General features: G+C 44.1%; 6 protein-coding genes across 6 annotated transcripts; 5 read left to right on the forward strand and 1 right to left on the reverse strand.

Moving 5' to 3' along the window:
* Positions 1 to 998: 998 nt before the first annotated feature.
* On the forward strand, positions 999 to 1,544 carry EAE97_003384 (uncharacterized protein; the record flags this gene model as incomplete). The annotated part of the gene is made up of 1 exon (XM_038873896.1): positions 999 to 1,544. One exon carries the CDS (start codon positions 999 to 1,001, stop codon positions 1,542 to 1,544), a length of 546 nt encoding a protein of 181 aa, XP_038735759.1.
* A 3,283-nt stretch (positions 1,545 to 4,827) lies between these two features.
* EAE97_003385 (uncharacterized protein) lies at positions 4,828 to 5,745 on the forward strand (the record flags this gene model as incomplete). The annotated part of the gene is made up of 2 exons (XM_038873897.1): positions 4,828 to 5,056; positions 5,120 to 5,745. 2 exons carry the CDS (start codon positions 4,828 to 4,830, stop codon positions 5,743 to 5,745), a joined length of 855 nt encoding a protein of 284 aa, XP_038735760.1.
* Positions 5,746 to 7,277: 1,532 nt separating this feature from the next.
* On the forward strand, positions 7,278 to 8,351 carry EAE97_003386 (uncharacterized protein; the record flags this gene model as incomplete). Its single annotated transcript, XM_038873898.1, has 6 exons — positions 7,278 to 7,450; positions 7,504 to 7,545; positions 7,609 to 7,772; positions 7,822 to 8,025; positions 8,068 to 8,220; positions 8,272 to 8,351. 6 exons carry the CDS (start codon positions 7,278 to 7,280, stop codon positions 8,349 to 8,351), a joined length of 816 nt encoding a protein of 271 aa, XP_038735761.1.
* A 1,665-nt stretch (positions 8,352 to 10,016) lies between these two features.
* EAE97_003387 (uncharacterized protein) lies at positions 10,017 to 12,434 on the forward strand. Its single transcript, XM_038873899.1, has 3 exons — positions 10,017 to 10,759; positions 10,856 to 11,194; positions 11,255 to 12,434. Exons 1-3 carry the CDS (start codon positions 10,581 to 10,583, stop codon positions 12,048 to 12,050), a joined length of 1,314 nt encoding a protein of 437 aa, XP_038735762.1. The 5' UTR covers positions 10,017 to 10,580; the 3' UTR covers positions 12,051 to 12,434.
* A 366-nt stretch (positions 12,435 to 12,800) lies between these two features.
* Positions 12,801 to 14,947, forward strand: EAE97_003388 (uncharacterized protein; the record flags this gene model as incomplete). Its single annotated transcript, XM_038873900.1, has 5 exons — positions 12,801 to 13,067; positions 13,136 to 13,521; positions 13,605 to 13,999; positions 14,257 to 14,588; positions 14,681 to 14,947. 5 exons carry the CDS (start codon positions 12,801 to 12,803, stop codon positions 14,945 to 14,947), a joined length of 1,647 nt encoding a protein of 548 aa, XP_038735763.1.
* An 812-nt stretch (positions 14,948 to 15,759) lies between these two features.
* Positions 15,760 to 17,837, reverse strand: EAE97_003389 (uncharacterized protein; the record flags this gene model as incomplete). The annotated part of the gene is made up of 2 exons (XM_038873901.1): positions 15,760 to 17,225; positions 17,279 to 17,837. 2 exons carry the CDS (start codon positions 17,835 to 17,837, stop codon positions 15,760 to 15,762), a joined length of 2,025 nt encoding a protein of 674 aa, XP_038735764.1.
* Between the last annotated feature and the right edge of the window lie 637 nt (positions 17,838 to 18,474).

Raw genomic sequence — 18,474 nt, forward strand, 5'->3', positions numbered from 1 at the left:
TATGGGGATAATAGCTTTTCAGAGACACCTGGTTTCCTCGACTAGGAATTAGTCGGCCACTTGGAGAGCCGACTATTAGAGCCGAAAGCTTGTCGGTGGTGGGTTCGAGAAGGGTCGGCCATTGAGCCGTACGAGCACGTAGGAGAGTGAGCAGAAGGCCTCTCGTGCGGTTGGTCCGGACAACGGTTCGAGTGTTGGCATACAAAAGAGAACATTGGGAGTTAGGCTACAACAAGACAAGTGAATTAGGATTCTAAAAAAGCTAGTCTAAGGTAAATGTCTGGAACCAGGGAGTGTAGACGAAGCTTCAGTGGAAACATTCCTTTTTTTGTCGCGAGAGAAGTGCACCTAGTATCACACTGTATCTAGGGTGCTTATGCATTATTGATGAATTTGACATACTGTGTCCAAAATGACACAAAAGCCGAAGTTGGTTGCCATTGTGAGTTGCCTAGCACTCTAGTATTGATTGTCCTTGTAATTATGGTATTCTGAGCACTTTGACCGAGTTTCTGACCTTGTTAGTTTACAAAGTGTCGATACAAAGCACGTTTGTTCCCTAGGGTTGTGTGATAACTTTTGCGGTCAATATGAACTGGCCTGGTCTATCAACGTACAACTTCAGGCCTGCAAGATTCTGTCAGTAATATTGTTTTCTGATTTCATTTTTTCGGGGATAGGGACGTGTACTGGTGAGCATGAGGGATACAGGCCGAATTTGCGATCAACGGCATGTCTTAATTTGGCGCAATGAGGACAGAAGAGTAGTCAGTCCAGATAGCATGACGAGATCGTTGCGAAAAGCTCGCTGCCTAGATCGTGGCAATCTGATGGATTAACACCGGCTTTTGTAATTTCGTAGTCTTACTTGTATATAGGAACACCGCGATACACAAGGAAGAATCCAAATTGCACATCTATACCACGACACGGAGTCTAAACTGCCATCTAAAGCACCTCATTTTGTATTTCAACCCCGTCATCTTAAAAACTTTAAAATGTCTTCAGGATCTCCATCTCCTAGAAACCCCATCGACAACGAAGGAGGAAAACGTAAACATAGAGGATCCAGTAGCGTTGCATCTAGAAATAGCAATAGCAATAGCAAGAAGAGAGAGCGTACTCAGCCTCCCAAGGATCGTGCAAGGACTGAGGGAGGCCGCTCTTCAACAAATCGCTCGAGCTCTCGAGATTCAAGAAAAAGCTCAGAGAGATCCCAGTGGTCTTCAGATGGCGAGCTTCCGGAAAATGTTATGAGCGCGACAGATCTAGCCCTCTATCGGAACCGAGAAAATCGCCAACCATTAAATGATAGTCCACCACCTCCACACTCTCCGCCCAGACTTCAAAAGAAAAAGTCACTAGACTCTTTTCCTTCTTTGAGTGAGACGCAAAGCGAGAAGATTGAAACAGAAATCAAGCATATACGAATGAAGATAGGTTGGCTGAACCCCAATAGCTCAGCGGACAGGCAAACAATAGCTGAATACGACCACCAAATCAGAGAACTTGGACGGCAATTGCGGCCATTGCGGAGAGGCTGACATGTAAAACTTCAGAAGCAATGGTACATCTCATATGTATAAGAGCTATCGGAGACTTGTTGGAAAAAGCAAAGGGTTTGAATAACAAAGATGGCGTTTTGGCGAAGGTTGGGTGTCATGAGTATGGAGTTTAGCATACCTGTTTTAAAGACTGCAAAAGAAACATGAAGTACTTTCACGATATACACGATCGAGTGAAATCTAAATATGGCACGTATCAGCTACCCGAGTATCCTACTCCTCTGGCCATCAAAAGTCTTGAGGTATTGTAGACGTGATATTATACCACTTAGCATCGTATGAAATGCTATCAAACTTTACCCAGATTTACAATGCTTGAATGTAAAGCGAGGAAAAACTTGACTAAAGAGTTTCCTCTGCCGGTAGTGAGCTTTCAGGTAGACTAGCAGTGCGGCAACAATCACAAGGTAGAACTGCTACTGTTCAACGGGAAATCCGAAGAAAAAAAAATGTTGAAAACTCGGGTCTGTGGGTGTACTTTGTTGCTAGATAAATGAAAGCGCACGGGAACACATGTCGATCTCGTGAAACAGCTCGCCATATTCTTCCAACAAGTTCTACACTGATGCGGTTTGTTACTGGAAAAAATTGCGAGAACTCTATTTCCAATGTCAAGAACTTGGCAGCTATACCAATTCTGAAGAATCGGTCATGTTGACAACCTGACTATTCTTGTTCCGTTTCAGCAAACATCCATGTTGCAGGCATCATATTTCTTTGGTTGGCGCATATAGTCGAATTCGGAAATATCGGCGGTGAGGATAGACTGCTCGTCCTTGGTCTGCTGCAACATTTTAGAACGATAATGAAGAAAGACTAGAAGAAGTAGACAAAGCAGACCATGCTAGGACAGGTATTTTGCTCGAAACCGAGATCGACAACCTCAGTGCCCGCAAACTGGCGCTCATTGCGCTCAACCTTATATTGATTGTCGTTTCAACTTTGGACTCAAGCTTGTGTCTTCAAAAGTCGCAAATCGTGCCACGTCGAGTTATCATAGCATTTCCAATTCTTCAATTTCATAGATAAGAAAGAGAGAAAGAGAGAAAGAGAAGAATTCTGGGCACACGGAATAAACAAATTGCATCAACAAAGCCTAGAATTCATCAGCAAAATATACCCTTGTTCCCCCCTCACTCACAATGTCACCCAAGATCGTTTTTAATTTGGATTTCATGGCAAAAACAAGGAGGATCCCACAGGTCATATATTGCCCGGGAAATGGATTCAAATTTCCCCGCGATTTATGCGTCTCAGTGTTTGTTGTGAGATAACTCGAGACCTGAACATGAAGTCATCGTGATTTTTCTCAATCCAATGCTGCATGTGTAGCGATTGGCAAGATATTCACGATGTCATTCATTCGAGTTGCTATATCAGTGATAGAGCATGTCCCAGATGGCGATGTGCACCGTGAAGTCGGCGAAACATGTTTTAGATCACTCGCAGGACAAAATGCACCCACGGTATTGTAAGTCCTATGCTATAATCTTACCGACAGTTACTTACTGTACGTAAAGCCCACACGTAGTCAGACAGTTGTTTAGGCTTCTTGAGTCACAGCGCTTAAACTTTGCAATTGGTTGGTATCGATCCGTTTGGAAGTTTCCTCGCTCTGTCGAAATGAGCGACGGCTAGACTAAAGAAAAGTGGTATCGGACTATCAGACTATCAGACTATCAGTCCATATTCTAATTATCAATCATGGTAGGTTAGGGGGTGTTTTCCGACTCTTCGGAGTCAATCACCAAAGGGTGCCTCTGCTTCAACTTGGGGAGACTGGTGGACTCGAGAGCTAACAAGCGAAACCCACTGCTACCCACTCAGTGTACCAAGCAAAGACTTTACTCCGTGGAAATAATCTTCTGTGCACGAGTGGACACTTGCAAGTTGAATCATTTGTTCCTTGGTTGGCCACATCATTTTTAATCTCGTATTCCTAGAAGTCGCAATCAAAAGTGTAAAAGTCAAACAACTTTTGAAATCCAATCCACTGAATTCACCAATATAATAAGACAGAGTTTGGTGGCTGACGTAAAAAAGAGTATAAATGATAGAGTCGGGACAGTCGGGACGCGATACTCGATACTCGATGTAAGGTTTTTTTTTTTTCTCGAGACGACACCGAGTATCGTGAAGATGTTTGATGTTTCTGCGCATTTAGGCTATGCTTACTCAACATCATTGAGCCTTGTTACTGTGCTTCATCCCCTCCCCCTTCCTTCCCGTTTATTGGTGGTGCAAAAGCTAAGCTTCTCTCTACTGCAGTCTACAGCAAACACTAGGTTCCATGTAGGTCCTGCCCGCCTACAGGGGAAAGTTAACTGTTTTTCGTAAGGCTCAGGTACCCTTTCCATTAGCCCTTGTAAATCAACGCATTAACGCATCCTAGAATTAAGGTTATTCATAGGGAATACTAAAAGTGGTGAGTGATCTACTTGATTCTATGTACGATATATTTGGGCTCTTGATGCGGACTTTTGGGTATCGATGAAGGGGTTAACCGAACAATATCTGATCTTCATTCAGTACATATCGTCTATTCCATCCTCACTTCATGAGACGACAATGATTCTATCCTTACTCAGCCTTGAACCAAATTGCAGAATTCTATTCGTGTAACGTGCATTAAAACAGTATAACAGTATGTACGTACCATGGAAGTGAGTAAAATTAACCCTTGTCATACTAATTTCCTTTTTCAGGGTTTTATCCTCAGTAATTACCTATGCTTCCAACATAATCCTCGAATCAAATGATCTATAGCCCACCAAAGTACATCTCGTCTAATAACCCTCCGCCTCCAATTCCATCCTCCGTCAACCAAATCTTACACCAAATTCACTCAAATCTCTCTTGTGTCAATCATCAATATGTCGAAGTTGGCTCCGTGTAAGTTTAACTTTGTAACCAATCCAGATCCAACATCCTGACCTTAGCGTTTGATCCTTCTTCTATTAAAATGTATAATTATATCCCAGCCTAGAACACTCCCGAGCCACCCCCCTCCCTCCCCATAAGTTAGAAGTGGTGCTGCCAAGGGTAATGGCACATGCACCTGTAGGTTCGCGAAATGAGAAAGTAGTTTAAAGAATCCTCTCTTTCCAGTTTCTAACATTCCTCTCTTCCTTCTTATTCACTACAAACTGAAAAATAATAAAAGAAAATCAATCCTTTTTTTCTTCTTCCCCAACCTTAATCTTTTGTATCTTTGATACTGTCCATTCTTTGAATATCTTCTCAATCAACCCTTAATATCAAAATGCGTTACCAATTCGTTTCCGCCGCCATCTTGGCCTCCATCTCCTCCGTCTTTGCCCAAACTGCTGGCTTTGACGCTATCTCAGTTCCAACCAACGGTCAAGTTGTCAGTGTTGGAGATGTTTTGGATATCACATGGGCTCCTAACTCCGTCTCCGGAACTGTTACCATCAAGCTCTTGGAGGGTTCTTCCCCTGCTACCTTGAACTACGACCCTGTTGTCGTTGCCAGTGAGTTACAGTTCCTTTCTATGCATTGAAGATCAGGACAATTGTACTAACAAACATACTTAGCCTCCATCAACAACTTGGATGGATCATACAAGTGGACCGTCCCAGCTTCCGTTGGTAGCTTCGCAACCTACGGTATTGCCATCTTCCTCGATTCCGATGTCAACACCTTCCAATGGTCATTCCCATTCGTCATCAACGCCGCTACTCCCTCCTCTTCCTCCGTCATCGTTTCAACCACCGCCTCATCATCTGTTGTCGCTCCTACCACCGCCTCATCATCTGTTGTCGCTCCTACCTCCGCCGTAACCTCCGTCGTCGCCTCTGCTACCACCGAGTCACACGCTGCCTTGTCCTCCTCCACCAGCTCTGTCTTCTCTAGCATCTCTGGTATCCCAGGTGGATGCAACCCAGCTCACGAGGGATCCTGCCCAAGCTCCTACTTCAGCACTGTCACCACCGCTACCGCCACTCCAGCTCCAGTTCCAACCGCTGCCCCAGCCACCAACGGGACTGCCACCAACGGAACCTGGACTTCTCCTTCCGGATCTAACGTCACCTTGAGCTCCGGTGCTTCTGCTACCAAGACCGGCTCCGGTGTCGTTATCGCTACTGGCGCTGCTACAGCAAAGGTTGCTACTGGCTCCTTCGCTTTGTTGGGTGGTCTCTTTGCTGCTTTCATGTTGTAAATCATTTCTCTTCGTACCGTTAAGATTTGAGATATAATAGATAACACCATGGTAGATATATATCAGCATACATTGGTGCATATACTCATTTGCATTGGGATTATAGAAATACAAAGGACATACAAAACGCATTGCGCGGTGCTAGACAGCAACACGTTTTCATTGAGTCTGGTTTGGGTGAGGATTTAAAGCTTCTGGTTACATAGGGTTATAGGACCATCAAATGTTATGATAAACTTCTTTTACATACCCATCACAAGTTTTAAGAATACCCAGTGTTATTTGGTTAATGATGGATGGGTTTCGAGGGGAATTGTTGCAGTGGTTTGGCTTTTAGAATGATGAATGAAGTCAGCATTTTTGATCTTTATATTTTATTTGTGCATATAGTGACTGAACTGACGAGTGACCATTTTGCGTGATGCTTGTGATGTGTAAATCTAAGTTTACCAAGGGAGTTGTGCTCTGTCAACTTCCTACCGAATGTATTGGGCAGCCCAAAACCACTCATGCTTCGTTGTGCTTTCCTTCCCTTGATCTTATCTACATCAATATAATCAATCTATTCTCACGGTTAAATAGGGATCTAGGAGATTCCATATGTTTTGTTTCGATCTATGAAAGTTATCCACGTCGATATATCTCCACTTCATGTACATCGCCGTCTCAAATCCCATCAACAGGAAAGAGAACATCGATTGACGATGAGGATCGAGGCAGTCTCAACTTCAAAGTTTGATCTAAGTTGAGACTGCAATAGATTGATTCATTCCGTCGTAATGCGAGGATAGAAAACATCTCAACATTTTTGATCTCCGGGTCTGTAGCTGGATCTCCCGAGATAGCTGAACATGGTGTATTGGAAAGAAGAGAAAGGTTTTAAAGCTGTTCATTGAATGAATTAGTATGATTCGAAGATTTCCGAGGAACGGCCAGTCGAAATCGTGTTGTTCTACACTCGCATGTCGGGTGATCAGTCATCTCACATACAATCCCCAAATCTAGCTGACGATAGAAACTTTACCTGGCCGTAACACCTGCTTCTTGTTCCAGACCCATTGGATCTCTCGGAATCAGTTCTGGGCCACAAAAGCAAATGAAGGGGATTGCTTCTGTCGTAGAAGAAAAGCAGTGGTATTGTTCTTATTGGATTCCGGGCTTAAAAGTGTGGATGCCCGCATTATCGAGATTTCTTGATGCTGATCAAAGTATCTGCTTATTAGGTAGTAGGCATAATACCGCATCTTGAGTACGCGATTATATATATTAAAAAAACGATCAAAGATAACTGGAGAGATAGATGATCTGTCAGTTGTCTCGGGGATTATTGTACAGTACTAGATAGATAACGTATTGAACCTTGCGCTGCTGTCGATACCCCGCGGCGGGGTAAGGTGGGTAGCACTGAAGCACCAGCATGATCGCCCACTAAGAGATAATCAACCTTCCCGCCTTCATTTATAAATTACCCTTTTCCCTTGAGAAACCGTGATACAAACTCAGGTACTGTCAATAATAAAGTCATAAAAAGCATGTCACCAACGGCGACTTCACTCGATAATGAACCCGCAAATAATAGTCGAGTGGGCGCAAAGGGGACGACTGTGTCAGGCAAAAAGCTCAAAATCAGGTCGTACCCGAGGTTTGAGAGTTTAGAAGAAGAGAGATTATATCGCAAACAGCATCTGGCTGCTGCATTTAGAATGTGAGAATCCTTTTAAAAACTGTGATACTTGAATTGTGACTGAGATGTGACAGATTTGCCGATCGAGGTTTCGATGAAGGGGTTGCTGGCCATATGTGAGAATACCGTCGAGTGATATTCTAGTCGCCGATGATAAGAAGCTAATTAAATTTGGATAGATCAGTTCGTGACCCCATTCTTGCTGATCACTTTTGGCTTAATCCTCTCTCTCAACATTTCTCTCAAATCTGTGTATCAGACCTTATCTTGGTGAACGAAGATGGTGATGTGGTAATTGGAGATGAGCCAATCAATGCTGCGGCGTTTGCAATTCATTCTGAAGGTACAAGAACTCCACAGTCGGGCTGTTTAAGATAGCTGACATTCTGCAGTTCACAAAGCTCGTCCCGATGTACATGCTGCTTGTCATGCCCATTCTGTCTATGGCAAAGCCTACAGCGTATTCGGTCTTCCTCTTGATATGATAACTCAAGATTCTCTCCGCTTCTACAAATCACATAGTGTATATGACAATTTTGGAGGGATCGTACTTGACCGCGAAGAAGGTATTCGGATCGCGAAAAGTTTGGGCAACGGTAAGGCGTGCATTCTATAGAATCACGGGCTGTTAACGGCAGGCCAGAGTGTGGATGAGGCAGCCTTCTGGTTCATTAGCCTTGATAAAACTTGTCATGCCCAGCTACTTGTTGATGCTGCAGCTTCGGGTAGTGGGAAGATGAAGAAGATCATTGGAGATGAGGAGGCAGCTTTTACTTATGATCAAGTCGGAGGTATTTTGGCTTCTATTTGGGTGAAATCTACAGATTGCTGACTCGAAGTAGGACCGGACAAAGGGTGGTTAGCATTTCAAGGCTACTATGATGAAATTATGGCCAAAACAGGTGGGAATTTCCTAAAGTGACAACACGGAGGGAAATGGAGAGGGGGTCTAATCAGCCCGATTCATGGTCTGGTTTACTTCCACGTGTTCGCAGGCGCTGTCGTGACTTGAAGCATCGTCTAGTTTTGATTGTACCCATTCATACACATAGAGATCTCGATGAACCAAAATGTTTGATGAATGCTCTTTTGTCGGTCGCTTATTCCGTAGCCATATTGTTCAATGTTGTAATCGTAGGCGCTCCCCATGCACGAAGCAATCACAATCATGCAGGTCTCCGTTTAGGACGCAATTGTTTCTCCGAACATGCGACTGACACGATAATCCTTCGATTTTCCATCCTAAATCTATCTCAATGAGACAATATTCAGGAAGTTTTTCTCCGTATCCTGCATATTTACAATGATCGGGCACACATATCTGTCATATGTACTGTAACCTCGAGTGGAGTTTCCATGGTGAGCGCGAAAGAGATGGCGATTATCATGCACCCATGAATTCGGGACTTCCTTGTGAGCATCCGGTACCGATTATTCGGATATGTTAAGGAATGGTGGCTGAGAAGGGAAAACAAGATTGAAAATGGGGGATCGCTTTCTCTTCTTGAGTACAGATATCTAAAGGTGGGGCTGATATAATGTTGCCCAAAAGATGTTTGAGTAGCGGCCACTTATCATCCATGAATCTGATTCGAGGCACATGTAGCTGTGCCCTGCCTGCCATGGAGCTGACCGAACCTAAAGAGAAATTGAGGCAATGCATGTGACATGACGATAGTAAGGCTGTCCACTATTGAGACCTACGTGGTAACATATGAGACCACTCTGTTAGGGATTGATCAGCATCAACAGTGATTTTTCCCTTCTCTTTTTTTCATTCATATCTTTTTTCTGTTTCAGCCCCTTGGCTAAGTTATCCTCGGAAGATATCGAGTACCTAGGTAGGCACTGAGAGGAAAGAGGAAAGGTGTTGGTAGTTCAAAGTGACATGGACATTGAATGAAATATAGTAGATACACCAAATGTACCTTCTTGCTGTATCTTCTGCAATGTAACTTTGACTTGTTAGTGATCGAGGCGATGTACCCATTACCTCGGGAGGGGGTGGTCGATGTCGATCTGAAATGTACCGGGTTTTTGGATTGATTAGGTACCTACTAGATACCTCCAGCTAGTCTCTTGTCTTTTGTTAGTAGAGAGTTCATGCGGACTTTGAGAAGCCAAGAATAGATTGTTTCATCAGTTCGGAATGTTATGTAGTTGTGTAGGTAGCTGGAGGTATGAATGATATTGATGTAAGACCAGCTCGAAGATCAGCCATTGTATTATTATTCATCCATCCATCCATCCTTACGTTTCCGTTATCTTTCCTTGCCATCCTCGTGAGCCATCGCATACAAAATAAAACATGTAGGAAGGTAGGGGTAGATACTAGATACTAGATACTAGATACTAGATACTAGATACTAGATACTAGGTACAGCAGGTCAGAGGTAGGTATATGCTCTTTGCATAGGTAGGAGGGTAGGTGGTACTCACTAAAAGTAAGCTCTAGGTTATACTCTAGTGACTCTAACAGACAAGCTTATCTAATTGCCCCTCCCCCACCACTAATCTAATAATGTTCAAAGTTCAAAGTTCAAAGTTCATCCACATTTAATTAACCATTATCATGACGGACACTCGACCGTTGTAGCTAGGTAGGTAGGCAATTAATTCACTTCATTCAATTCTTCTTCTCAATACCTACCTACACATACTTTATCAATTCTTTCATTTCTTTCAATTCCCGCTCACTCCGTATCAATATCTACAACAGTGATCAAACTTCCATCTGTTCAGCTTATTAACAATCATTCTTCGTCTTTGCGAAGATCTATCGTCATCTCCACTTTACATTCTACCTATAGTCTACCTACCTACAGTCTACTCCGATATACCATGCGCCTATCTACCTTCTGAATTACCCATCCAGCTGAGTTGGAACACCACCACAACCGATCACCCACTTCCAAGGTAGTCAAAACAACGCCACAAAGGGACATCGTGCTTTCGTGCTTTCGTGGTTCTGTGATTTGCGAAACCAGAAAAAAAAAAAAAGAGGTGTGGTAACACGAAGCGGGAAGCCTTGATCATAGTCAAGAGCGGGGCTGATATCTTTCAGTCCTATCTTCACACCTTTTACTTAAGGTCATCTCACTGTCTAGTATACACTTACATTTGTGGCTATTCTAAAAAAAACTTGGGAATAATGGCTGCACAGTCAGGAAATCCTCGAACGAATCGAGGAGAGACTTCTCTTGACGCGGCAATGCGAGCGCCTTCTACTACCACTCCAGATGTCGTCGTTCTCAGCTTTGTGGACGAGGATAAAAAGGTCAAAGAAGTGGCAGATCCTAAAAAGGACCTTTGGGTATCTAGTGTCGATGGGTATGTTACATCTATTATCTCGTGCGATTCTGTTTGGAATGCACATCACTTTCTCAGAAATCGCAAATAGCCCATACTGATTTATTGATGATATAGTCGCTATTCATCACCGATGATACCGATCCGTGTCGGACCTCATGCCCAAACCTTTTATGTTCACCGCGATATACTCACCAAATCGGAATACTTCAGAAAGGCGTTGGATGGAGGGTTCAAAGAAGCCCAAGATCAAGCTCTCGATTTACCCGAGGAAAATCCTACGCTGTTCGAGTTTGTCATCGCGTTCCTCTATGAGTCAAAGTACTCTCCTTTGCGTCCTGTCGCAGAAATCCTCGTCGTCGAACCCGAAAAGGGTAAAGGAAAAGAGCAGAACGAAGATGGAAATGCTTCGGGTAGTGATGATGGATCAGATAGTGGAACCGCAAGCGATGAAAGGTAGAATCCCCTGCTGAATTTTCGAAACTTCTATGAGATCTCGTTACTAAATGCTCAAAGTGCCAGAAGTCGGAGAAGACGCGAAACTCGTCGCAGACGTCAAGAGCGAGCCTGGGAACAAAGACAACGAAAGGAATCTGGACGTCATCGGCCGGATTGCAATTGTGCTCAATGTACTGTGGAAACCTTTGGTCCAACCTGCTGGAACTGTGGCGTAACGAGAAGAATACCTCCACCCAGAAATCGTTGGATGAATGGTCTCCCACCACCACCTCAGCCAATGCCGGTCATAGCTCGTAATGGTTATCCTCAAGCCCCTGGCCCGAGAGATCGTAGAAGAGGCTCTCGAAACAATGCGGTGGATGAGCCCCCTGTAGAGGAGAGAATGTCTCAAGAAGATTTGAGAACCTGGTCAATTGCGTATTCTATAAGCGTCGATGTTTACGTTTGCGCCGAGAGATATCTCATGCAGGACTTCAAAAGCTGTATATCCGCATTCATCGTCAATAATTTCGAAGTTGCTGGATCAGATGCTGCACTACCTTCAGTCTTGAAATCATGTAAGACTTTATATGATGGCGTAAGCTCAATGGATCCTCTGCTCAAAAAAGTCTTTGCTAGAGTTGGTTTCTTGCAAGCTAGATTGTGGAAGAAGTATCCGGAGGAAACCTCAAGCTTCTTCATGGACAATCCGGAACTATCGACGCTGATTCTTAAGGAAATGGCCGAGAGGAGAGAGGAGGATGTCAAAGATGATTTGCCTGCTATGGATCGTCCTCCATTGCCACCTTTGCCAAGAGAAGACATAATGCAAGGTCCGAGACGTCGAAATTATGGTCCAATGCCTTATCACTAACTTTGACAAGACTTTAGACCGCAACAGGCACCACAACGATGGTACCATATGACCTGATATACTCTCATGCATATACATCAAAACATGCATTATTTTTCCTTTTATTTATGGGATCAAGGATCACGATGGAGCAAGGGCTCACATTTCCATTTTTTTTTAGCGTTCTTTTCTTCTCATCTGGGATACTTGAAAATGGAGCTTTGGGATACCTTGCATAGTGATGCGCACCTTCTCCTTATACCCTCAGCGTTATGAAAGCAAAGACTATTGGGGAGGATTGGAGTTTAACGGCAGGTCTTGGTCTTGATCACGTTTACCAGCATTAACTTTATTTAGCACGGAAAAATACATATTTCGGTGTAGCAAAGCCCGATATTTTAATCCATGGATGCAGTTGTGATGTGATATGATGATTGATATGTACCCAAGTATTAGGCGATATATTTTCCGCCTTTCTATTGGTCGCTTATTTCACTTAAAAAGTGTATGTGGAATCCTGGTCGGATTCTTCCGAGCTCTTTTCCCCCAGATCTGCACAACCCCGCCATTTAACATCTCTCTCCACCCAAAAAGTGTCTTCAATTAGGAATCAAGTTTGCATGCATTCATTGACCAGGTAGGTTTGTATAAATCAATGAATGATACTTGAAGTATGGGAATCTGGATATATAAAGGTTGTAAGTGCCAAGGAAATTGAAGGTTGAAGTTATCATCCATTACATTTCCATGATCGTTTTGGTTGCTCTCAAAATGGATTTAACCTCACTTCAATCTGTTTTACTTTCCTTATTCATCTTTCCCTTTCTTGTAACTGCACAAAATATTACAGCATCTCTAGATTATGGCACATTCCAAGGTGCATACTCATCTACATATAACATAACATATTATCAGAAAATCCCCTTTGCAGCACCCCCAATTGGGAACAATAGGTTTAGAGGCCCACAGCCTCCTCTTCCTATCACAAATGGAACCTATAACTCCATTCAAACGTTTCCCGCTTGTCCTCAAAAAGGTGTAAGCACTTTATCCCCATAGTCATATTACATATCCGGTCAACTTAAATCTGACACGACCAAATGTAGAACGTTGGATCAGAGGACTGTCTTTATTTATCCCTCTACTCTCGCCCATGGACGTCCAATCAGCCACTTCGACCAGTCATGGTAGTTTTCTTCGGAGGCGGATTCATTCAAGGCGGTGGTTCGCTGGCAGTCCCCCCCTCGGCCTATCCCGTTCTCAATGTTTCTACTCAGAATGATATACTCTTCGTATACCCTAATTATCGTGTCAATACATTTGGATTTCTCCCAGGAAAAGAGATTGCAGAAGATGAAAATTCTGATCTAAATCCTGGGTTGCTGGATCAGAGAGCAGTTCTCGAATGGGTAAATAAGTATATCGATCAATTTGGCGGAGACAAAGATAATGTGGGCATTTGGGGGCAAAGTGCAGGAGCGGGAAGTGTGGTGTTTGTTACTCCTTTATACTACCTCTAGAGCAATCTCTCTGATATACTCAATTTATGTCTTGACTAACGGCAGTCCTATACAGCGCACAAGTCCTCGCCACTTCCGGGGAAACCACACCACCCCTCTTTAACCGTGCTCTCGCTTCCTCTCCTTTCTGGCCCAAATCATACACCTACGATGCTCCCCAAGCTCAATCCATTTACGATACCATGACGGACCTGACAAACTGCACTGGTGCTATCAATGGCACTCTCCAGTGTTTGAAATCGCTAGAATGGGAGGTTCTAGCCGAAGCCGCGCTAGTTGTTGCGGCGAGTCACACTTGGAATACTAGTAGTTATACGTGGGCGCCAGTTATTGATGGGAAGTTCCTGAAGAAAAGTTTGAGTGAAGCGACGGTCAATGCGAAAGGTGGCAGAGGCGGCAAAGGGGAAATCGCTATCACAGGGGGATGGGGCATGTATAATGCGCATGAAGGTAAGATATGTTTCTTTTTCAGTCAGAATGGTGAAATTCAAAGTATCCTGTTGGACACTGGGCCGGTTTGATACCGCAGATTTGCTCCTTGTACATCGAGGGATAACTTACTCCATCTGATACTCTATGATTCTCCCGGTAGTTTTGGGTATTGAAGAGATATTGAAAATGAATTATTCCCTTGAAGTTGCATTACAGATATAACAAAAATCGCCCCTCTCAACTGCAGAATCGAATCATTAATATCTCCCAACTAGGCGAAAACTTCGTTCCCTCCAGCCTTCAAAACGCCACAGACACCGGTACACCACCCTTCAACTCCAGCATCGCCTCCTTCAACATCTGGCTCGCGGGCTACCTCCCCTCATTTTCCAAATCCCAGCTCGATGCCGTGCGCGCCCTATATCCTCTTTCCGGCACGGCAGAGACCTTTCCAGCCTACAATACTACGTACGAGAGAGCAGGACTCATATACCGGGACTCGGTACTAGCATGTCCAGCTCTGTGGACGAGCAAGGCGGCGAGTCGAAGTGGATGGATGGGAGAATATACGATCAGTCCCGCGAGACATGGAAGCGATACCATTTATGTAAATCTGCCTCTTTCCATCTTTTCCCTGCCCATCTCTTTCCTTCTTCCCCTCTCGTTAATTTTTCAAATCCGTCTAATCACTTCAACTAGTGGAACCAAGTAAACGCGGTCCAGAAATCGCAACCACTCATCTACCAAGGCTACGCAGGAGCATTCGCCTCCTTCATGGCCACCGGAAACCCCAACCAACACAAGCTGACAAATGCGTCGGAGCCGGGCGTGCCAGAAGTCAATACCGGAATGGAATATGTAATTGCGAGTGACGGATTCGAAAATGTAGGGATTGATGTGGGAAGATACAGCTTGGAGGCAAGGTGTAAATTTTGGGCTAGTGTTGCGGGGAGTGTGCCGATTTAGAGATGGGGGCGAGGATTGTAGAATGTGATTGGTGATGGTGTGGCTGGTTGAGCCATATACTGGAGTCTTGTATAGCTTGCAATGAAATATTGAGTTGTTCGCGTGGATATTGTGGAACTCATGTACACCCTGTCTATTATTGTTACTTACCTGGGTGCCTGCAATGCTTTGTAGTATGTTCCTCGTAGGGCAGCATATCTTCCTCGCAGTCCTAGTGCCGAGCATCAAAGGCGATAAACACCCAGCGAGAATGTAGGTAGTGCAAGAATGAAGGTAGATTGTCAAGGAAGTCTATTCACGTCGGCAATCAAAATGAAAAGGACATGCTGTAAACGTTATTTTATCTATAGGTGCTCTATTTACGCGTTCCATTTCTCACTGAGAAATTTAACATCCCACCTAACGTAGGTATCTGCTAGTTCATGAGCTGCTAGCAATACCCAGTTCTATATGTAAGATCGCTATGACTGAGACGAATTGAATAGGAAGCAAGTCTACAATCGTAACTTCGTGCACCATTGGCTAATTCCCACGCACAATTGCCGGGCCTCCCATCCTTTTCGAATCCCATATATCAATCCGTTTATGTAGGAATTCCCCTCCCCCAAGTAGGAATGAACGCCAACAATACCAACACCAAACTTTTCCCAGCCCAACAATAAAACGCCGCTTGTTTGTATTCCCCGACACCTTCGCTGAAAGAGTAATGTGCCTACCCGGTAATCTCCTCATGATGAAACTCCGAATAGCATAAACGCGGTCAAAACTCCCTGTTTCAAAAATGGCATTGTATTTAACTCCATAATGAAGCCTTAATCTTCCGCTTCTTCGTCAGTTGCCGTATCGTCGTCTTCAGGCGCATTCTCATCCTCATCCTCCTCCTCGTCTCCACTACTATCATCATCACTCTCATCTTTATTCAGTCCTGGAATGCCTTGCCATTGTACATAGTCGTCCTCAATCCACTTCTTTGACACAGGTAGTTGATATGGATCAAAAGGAAAGTAAGCATCGAGTTGGTGCCAGCTGTCATTGCTTGCACCATTGCCCGAGTCTCGCAATGCACCATTTCCGACTGCACTCGAGAACTGACTTAAACGAATACGTTTGTTGGTCTCTAGCAAAGGATATACGTACATAAATCGTAGATGATGTGCGATCTTAGCGAACTCGGAAACAATGGGCGGGGAACAGATCTTAAGAGGGTTGAGTTTCGAGTAAATAGCACGAGAGAGTGTCTCTTTGATACCTGTTGTCCAGACAAGATCTTGCCCAATGAATGCGGTAGGGTCCTCGTCATCAAATACCTCGGAAGAATCTATAAGATCTCGCCAGCGGAAGCAAAATATATAAAGTAGAGCTTGTGTCATAGCATAAAAAGTGCCATATTTCTTAAGATCGGGTCCCCGACAAGTGAGTTCATTTTCCGTGCGAATGTGATCCAGATTGCTCCCGATGAGCTCGAAAACGGTACGAACCACTTGAGGCTCAACGTGTGCGCCTCGCGCCACAAAGCTAGCGAGATAAGCCGCGGAAGATTGTCGAAGGACAGCAGGTCTTCCAGGTTGGAAAGCTAGTTGCACGCAGGTTCCAGCAAATTGATCGATAAGATGTTCAGACTTTTGTGCAAAGTGGAAGAGGAGGAATTGAGTGTGTCTAGATCTATACGTAGGTAGAATGATATTGGCGAAATGTCCTAGTAAAGTCTCGAACATATTTGCAGCTTCTATGCTATTTGGATCTGTGAAATAAGGATCGTAGATAGCAAATAAGCGGTCCAGTATTGCATCCATTTTTTCGACACTTTCTTGAATTTCTTTGGCACGTTTTGCTTGGTCTCCACTTTCATCATCGCTATTAATTGATTCCGCATCGCTGTCGTCGGAATCATCTGCGTCATCATCGTCTTCTTCTTCCTGGTCAGAAGGATTCATTGCGAGACCTTGAACAATAGCACCTGCGACCTCATCGTCCACGTCGTCCAAGTCGACCTGCATTTGTACGTCAATTTTGACCAGTCTGTCCGTGATGAGAGCGAAAACATCCGACTTCAATTCGGGAGCATATTCCAGAAGACGAACGAGATTGTTGATATATGTGACATGTACTCTCTTTGATTCATCGGCGAAGGGAAATTTGGTTGAAAGGATGGGCGAGAGTGTAGCGCTGGCGGAGGGGACCAATCGAAGGAGGTATCTTAGTGCAAAGTGAACCCTCGAAGAAAGTACATCGCGACTAACATCTGGGCAGCCAGGAAGACGCCCACTCGATACTCGTACTGTGTCCAGGTTAACAGAGCTTGGGAGACTAAGGGGGTGAGGGGTAACATGCCTCCAGTAAAGTTGTCAACGAGCGTTCCAAGCACCAGCCCAACATACGCTCCCTGTGCGCTAACCAAGTTTCCCAGAAACTGAGCATACGCCTTGACGAATCCCTCTTCTCTGCCCATCCAGTCGCACTTCAATATGGCCTTGACTAGCCCGTTGCAATCCTTATTCAATAGTGATGCATAGCCAGTCAGCGCTAGCAGATATGTTTTCGCTTCATCGTTTGAACCAGCATCCTCTCTCTCGTCACCCTCAGTCTGCGCAAATACTTCTTTAATGCTATCGTACTTTTCGCTGTCGCCTTTGCCATGTGCCTCTATTGCCCGCTTGACCTCCACTCTGATACTCTCTAAACTTCTACCCTTTGCGACATATTCCTCTAAAACCTTTTCTTCGACCTTGGGATTGAAAGACACTCTCGCTCGTTTCGGATTTGGCACTTCTAAATCGTCATCCAGATCTGCATCTTGAGCTTTTCTTATCGTGCCTGACATGGTAGTTTTTAAAAGTGGTTTGCTACCACTGGTGGTAGGTATTGAGGGTTTTGAGGTAAGAGATACCATGTTGCAAAATCTTGCAGTGGACAATTAGAATGTGTTGAGACCATTAATATTATTAAGAAAAATAATTGTTGTGTTAAGAAGAACTAAGTTGTGTTCAAAGCTTGGGTACAATTGATGATGGTGGTTTTTGCTCGTGTGCTTTTCTGAGGTAAGCCAGAAAAAATATTTTAGATCTACCTAGTCACATGATTGACCCCAGCTTTGCCCCTCCCTCCCCACTTGCACTAATAACTACCTAGTTTACGTATTCCCTGTGGACATCAAAGGTTCCCGAGGTCGAATCAGTCTTATAAATGCTTGCAGTAATAATAGTGATGAATACCTACGGGATATTGAGATCTTTAGGTCACTGTATGGCTCAAGGCTGAAAACTAAGAGGTGCTTCAAAAGGGACATATGCACATGTTGATGGTATCATTGTGTTCATTTTCCCTTGATATACAAGCCATAGAATGTGTAGTATTATTCTAGCAATCTGATGTGGGGCTGTTTAACCTACATCTGATGCTGTCCTTACTGCCCAATGTCATTCGTTCATCTCTGAGCTTTCATGAGACCGAACCCCCTAAGGTTATCGGCTTCTTGCTCTCACGAGCCAAGAAATCTAATAAAGCATCAAAAAAACACCCCTTACTTT

Source organism: Botrytis byssoidea, assembly GCF_014898295.1.
Source record: "Botrytis byssoidea strain MUCL 94 chromosome Unknown BBYS_005, whole genome shotgun sequence".
In the NCBI taxonomy this organism is placed as follows: Eukaryota; Fungi; Ascomycota; class Leotiomycetes; order Helotiales; family Sclerotiniaceae; genus Botrytis; species Botrytis byssoidea.

Excerpts from the sequence above, each read along its gene's own strand:
- EAE97_003387 (XM_038873899.1), top strand. The coding sequence starts at position 10,581 with ATGGCTGCACAGTCAGGAAATCCTCGAACGAATCGAGGAGAGACTTCT. Across the intron at positions 10,760-10,855 it reads TGGGTATCTAGTGTCGATGG|TCGCTATTCATCACCGATGA; the intron begins GTATGTTACATC and ends TTGATGATATAG. Across the intron at positions 11,195-11,254 it reads GGAACCGCAAGCGATGAAAG|TGCCAGAAGTCGGAGAAGAC; the intron begins GTAGAATCCCCT and ends AAATGCTCAAAG.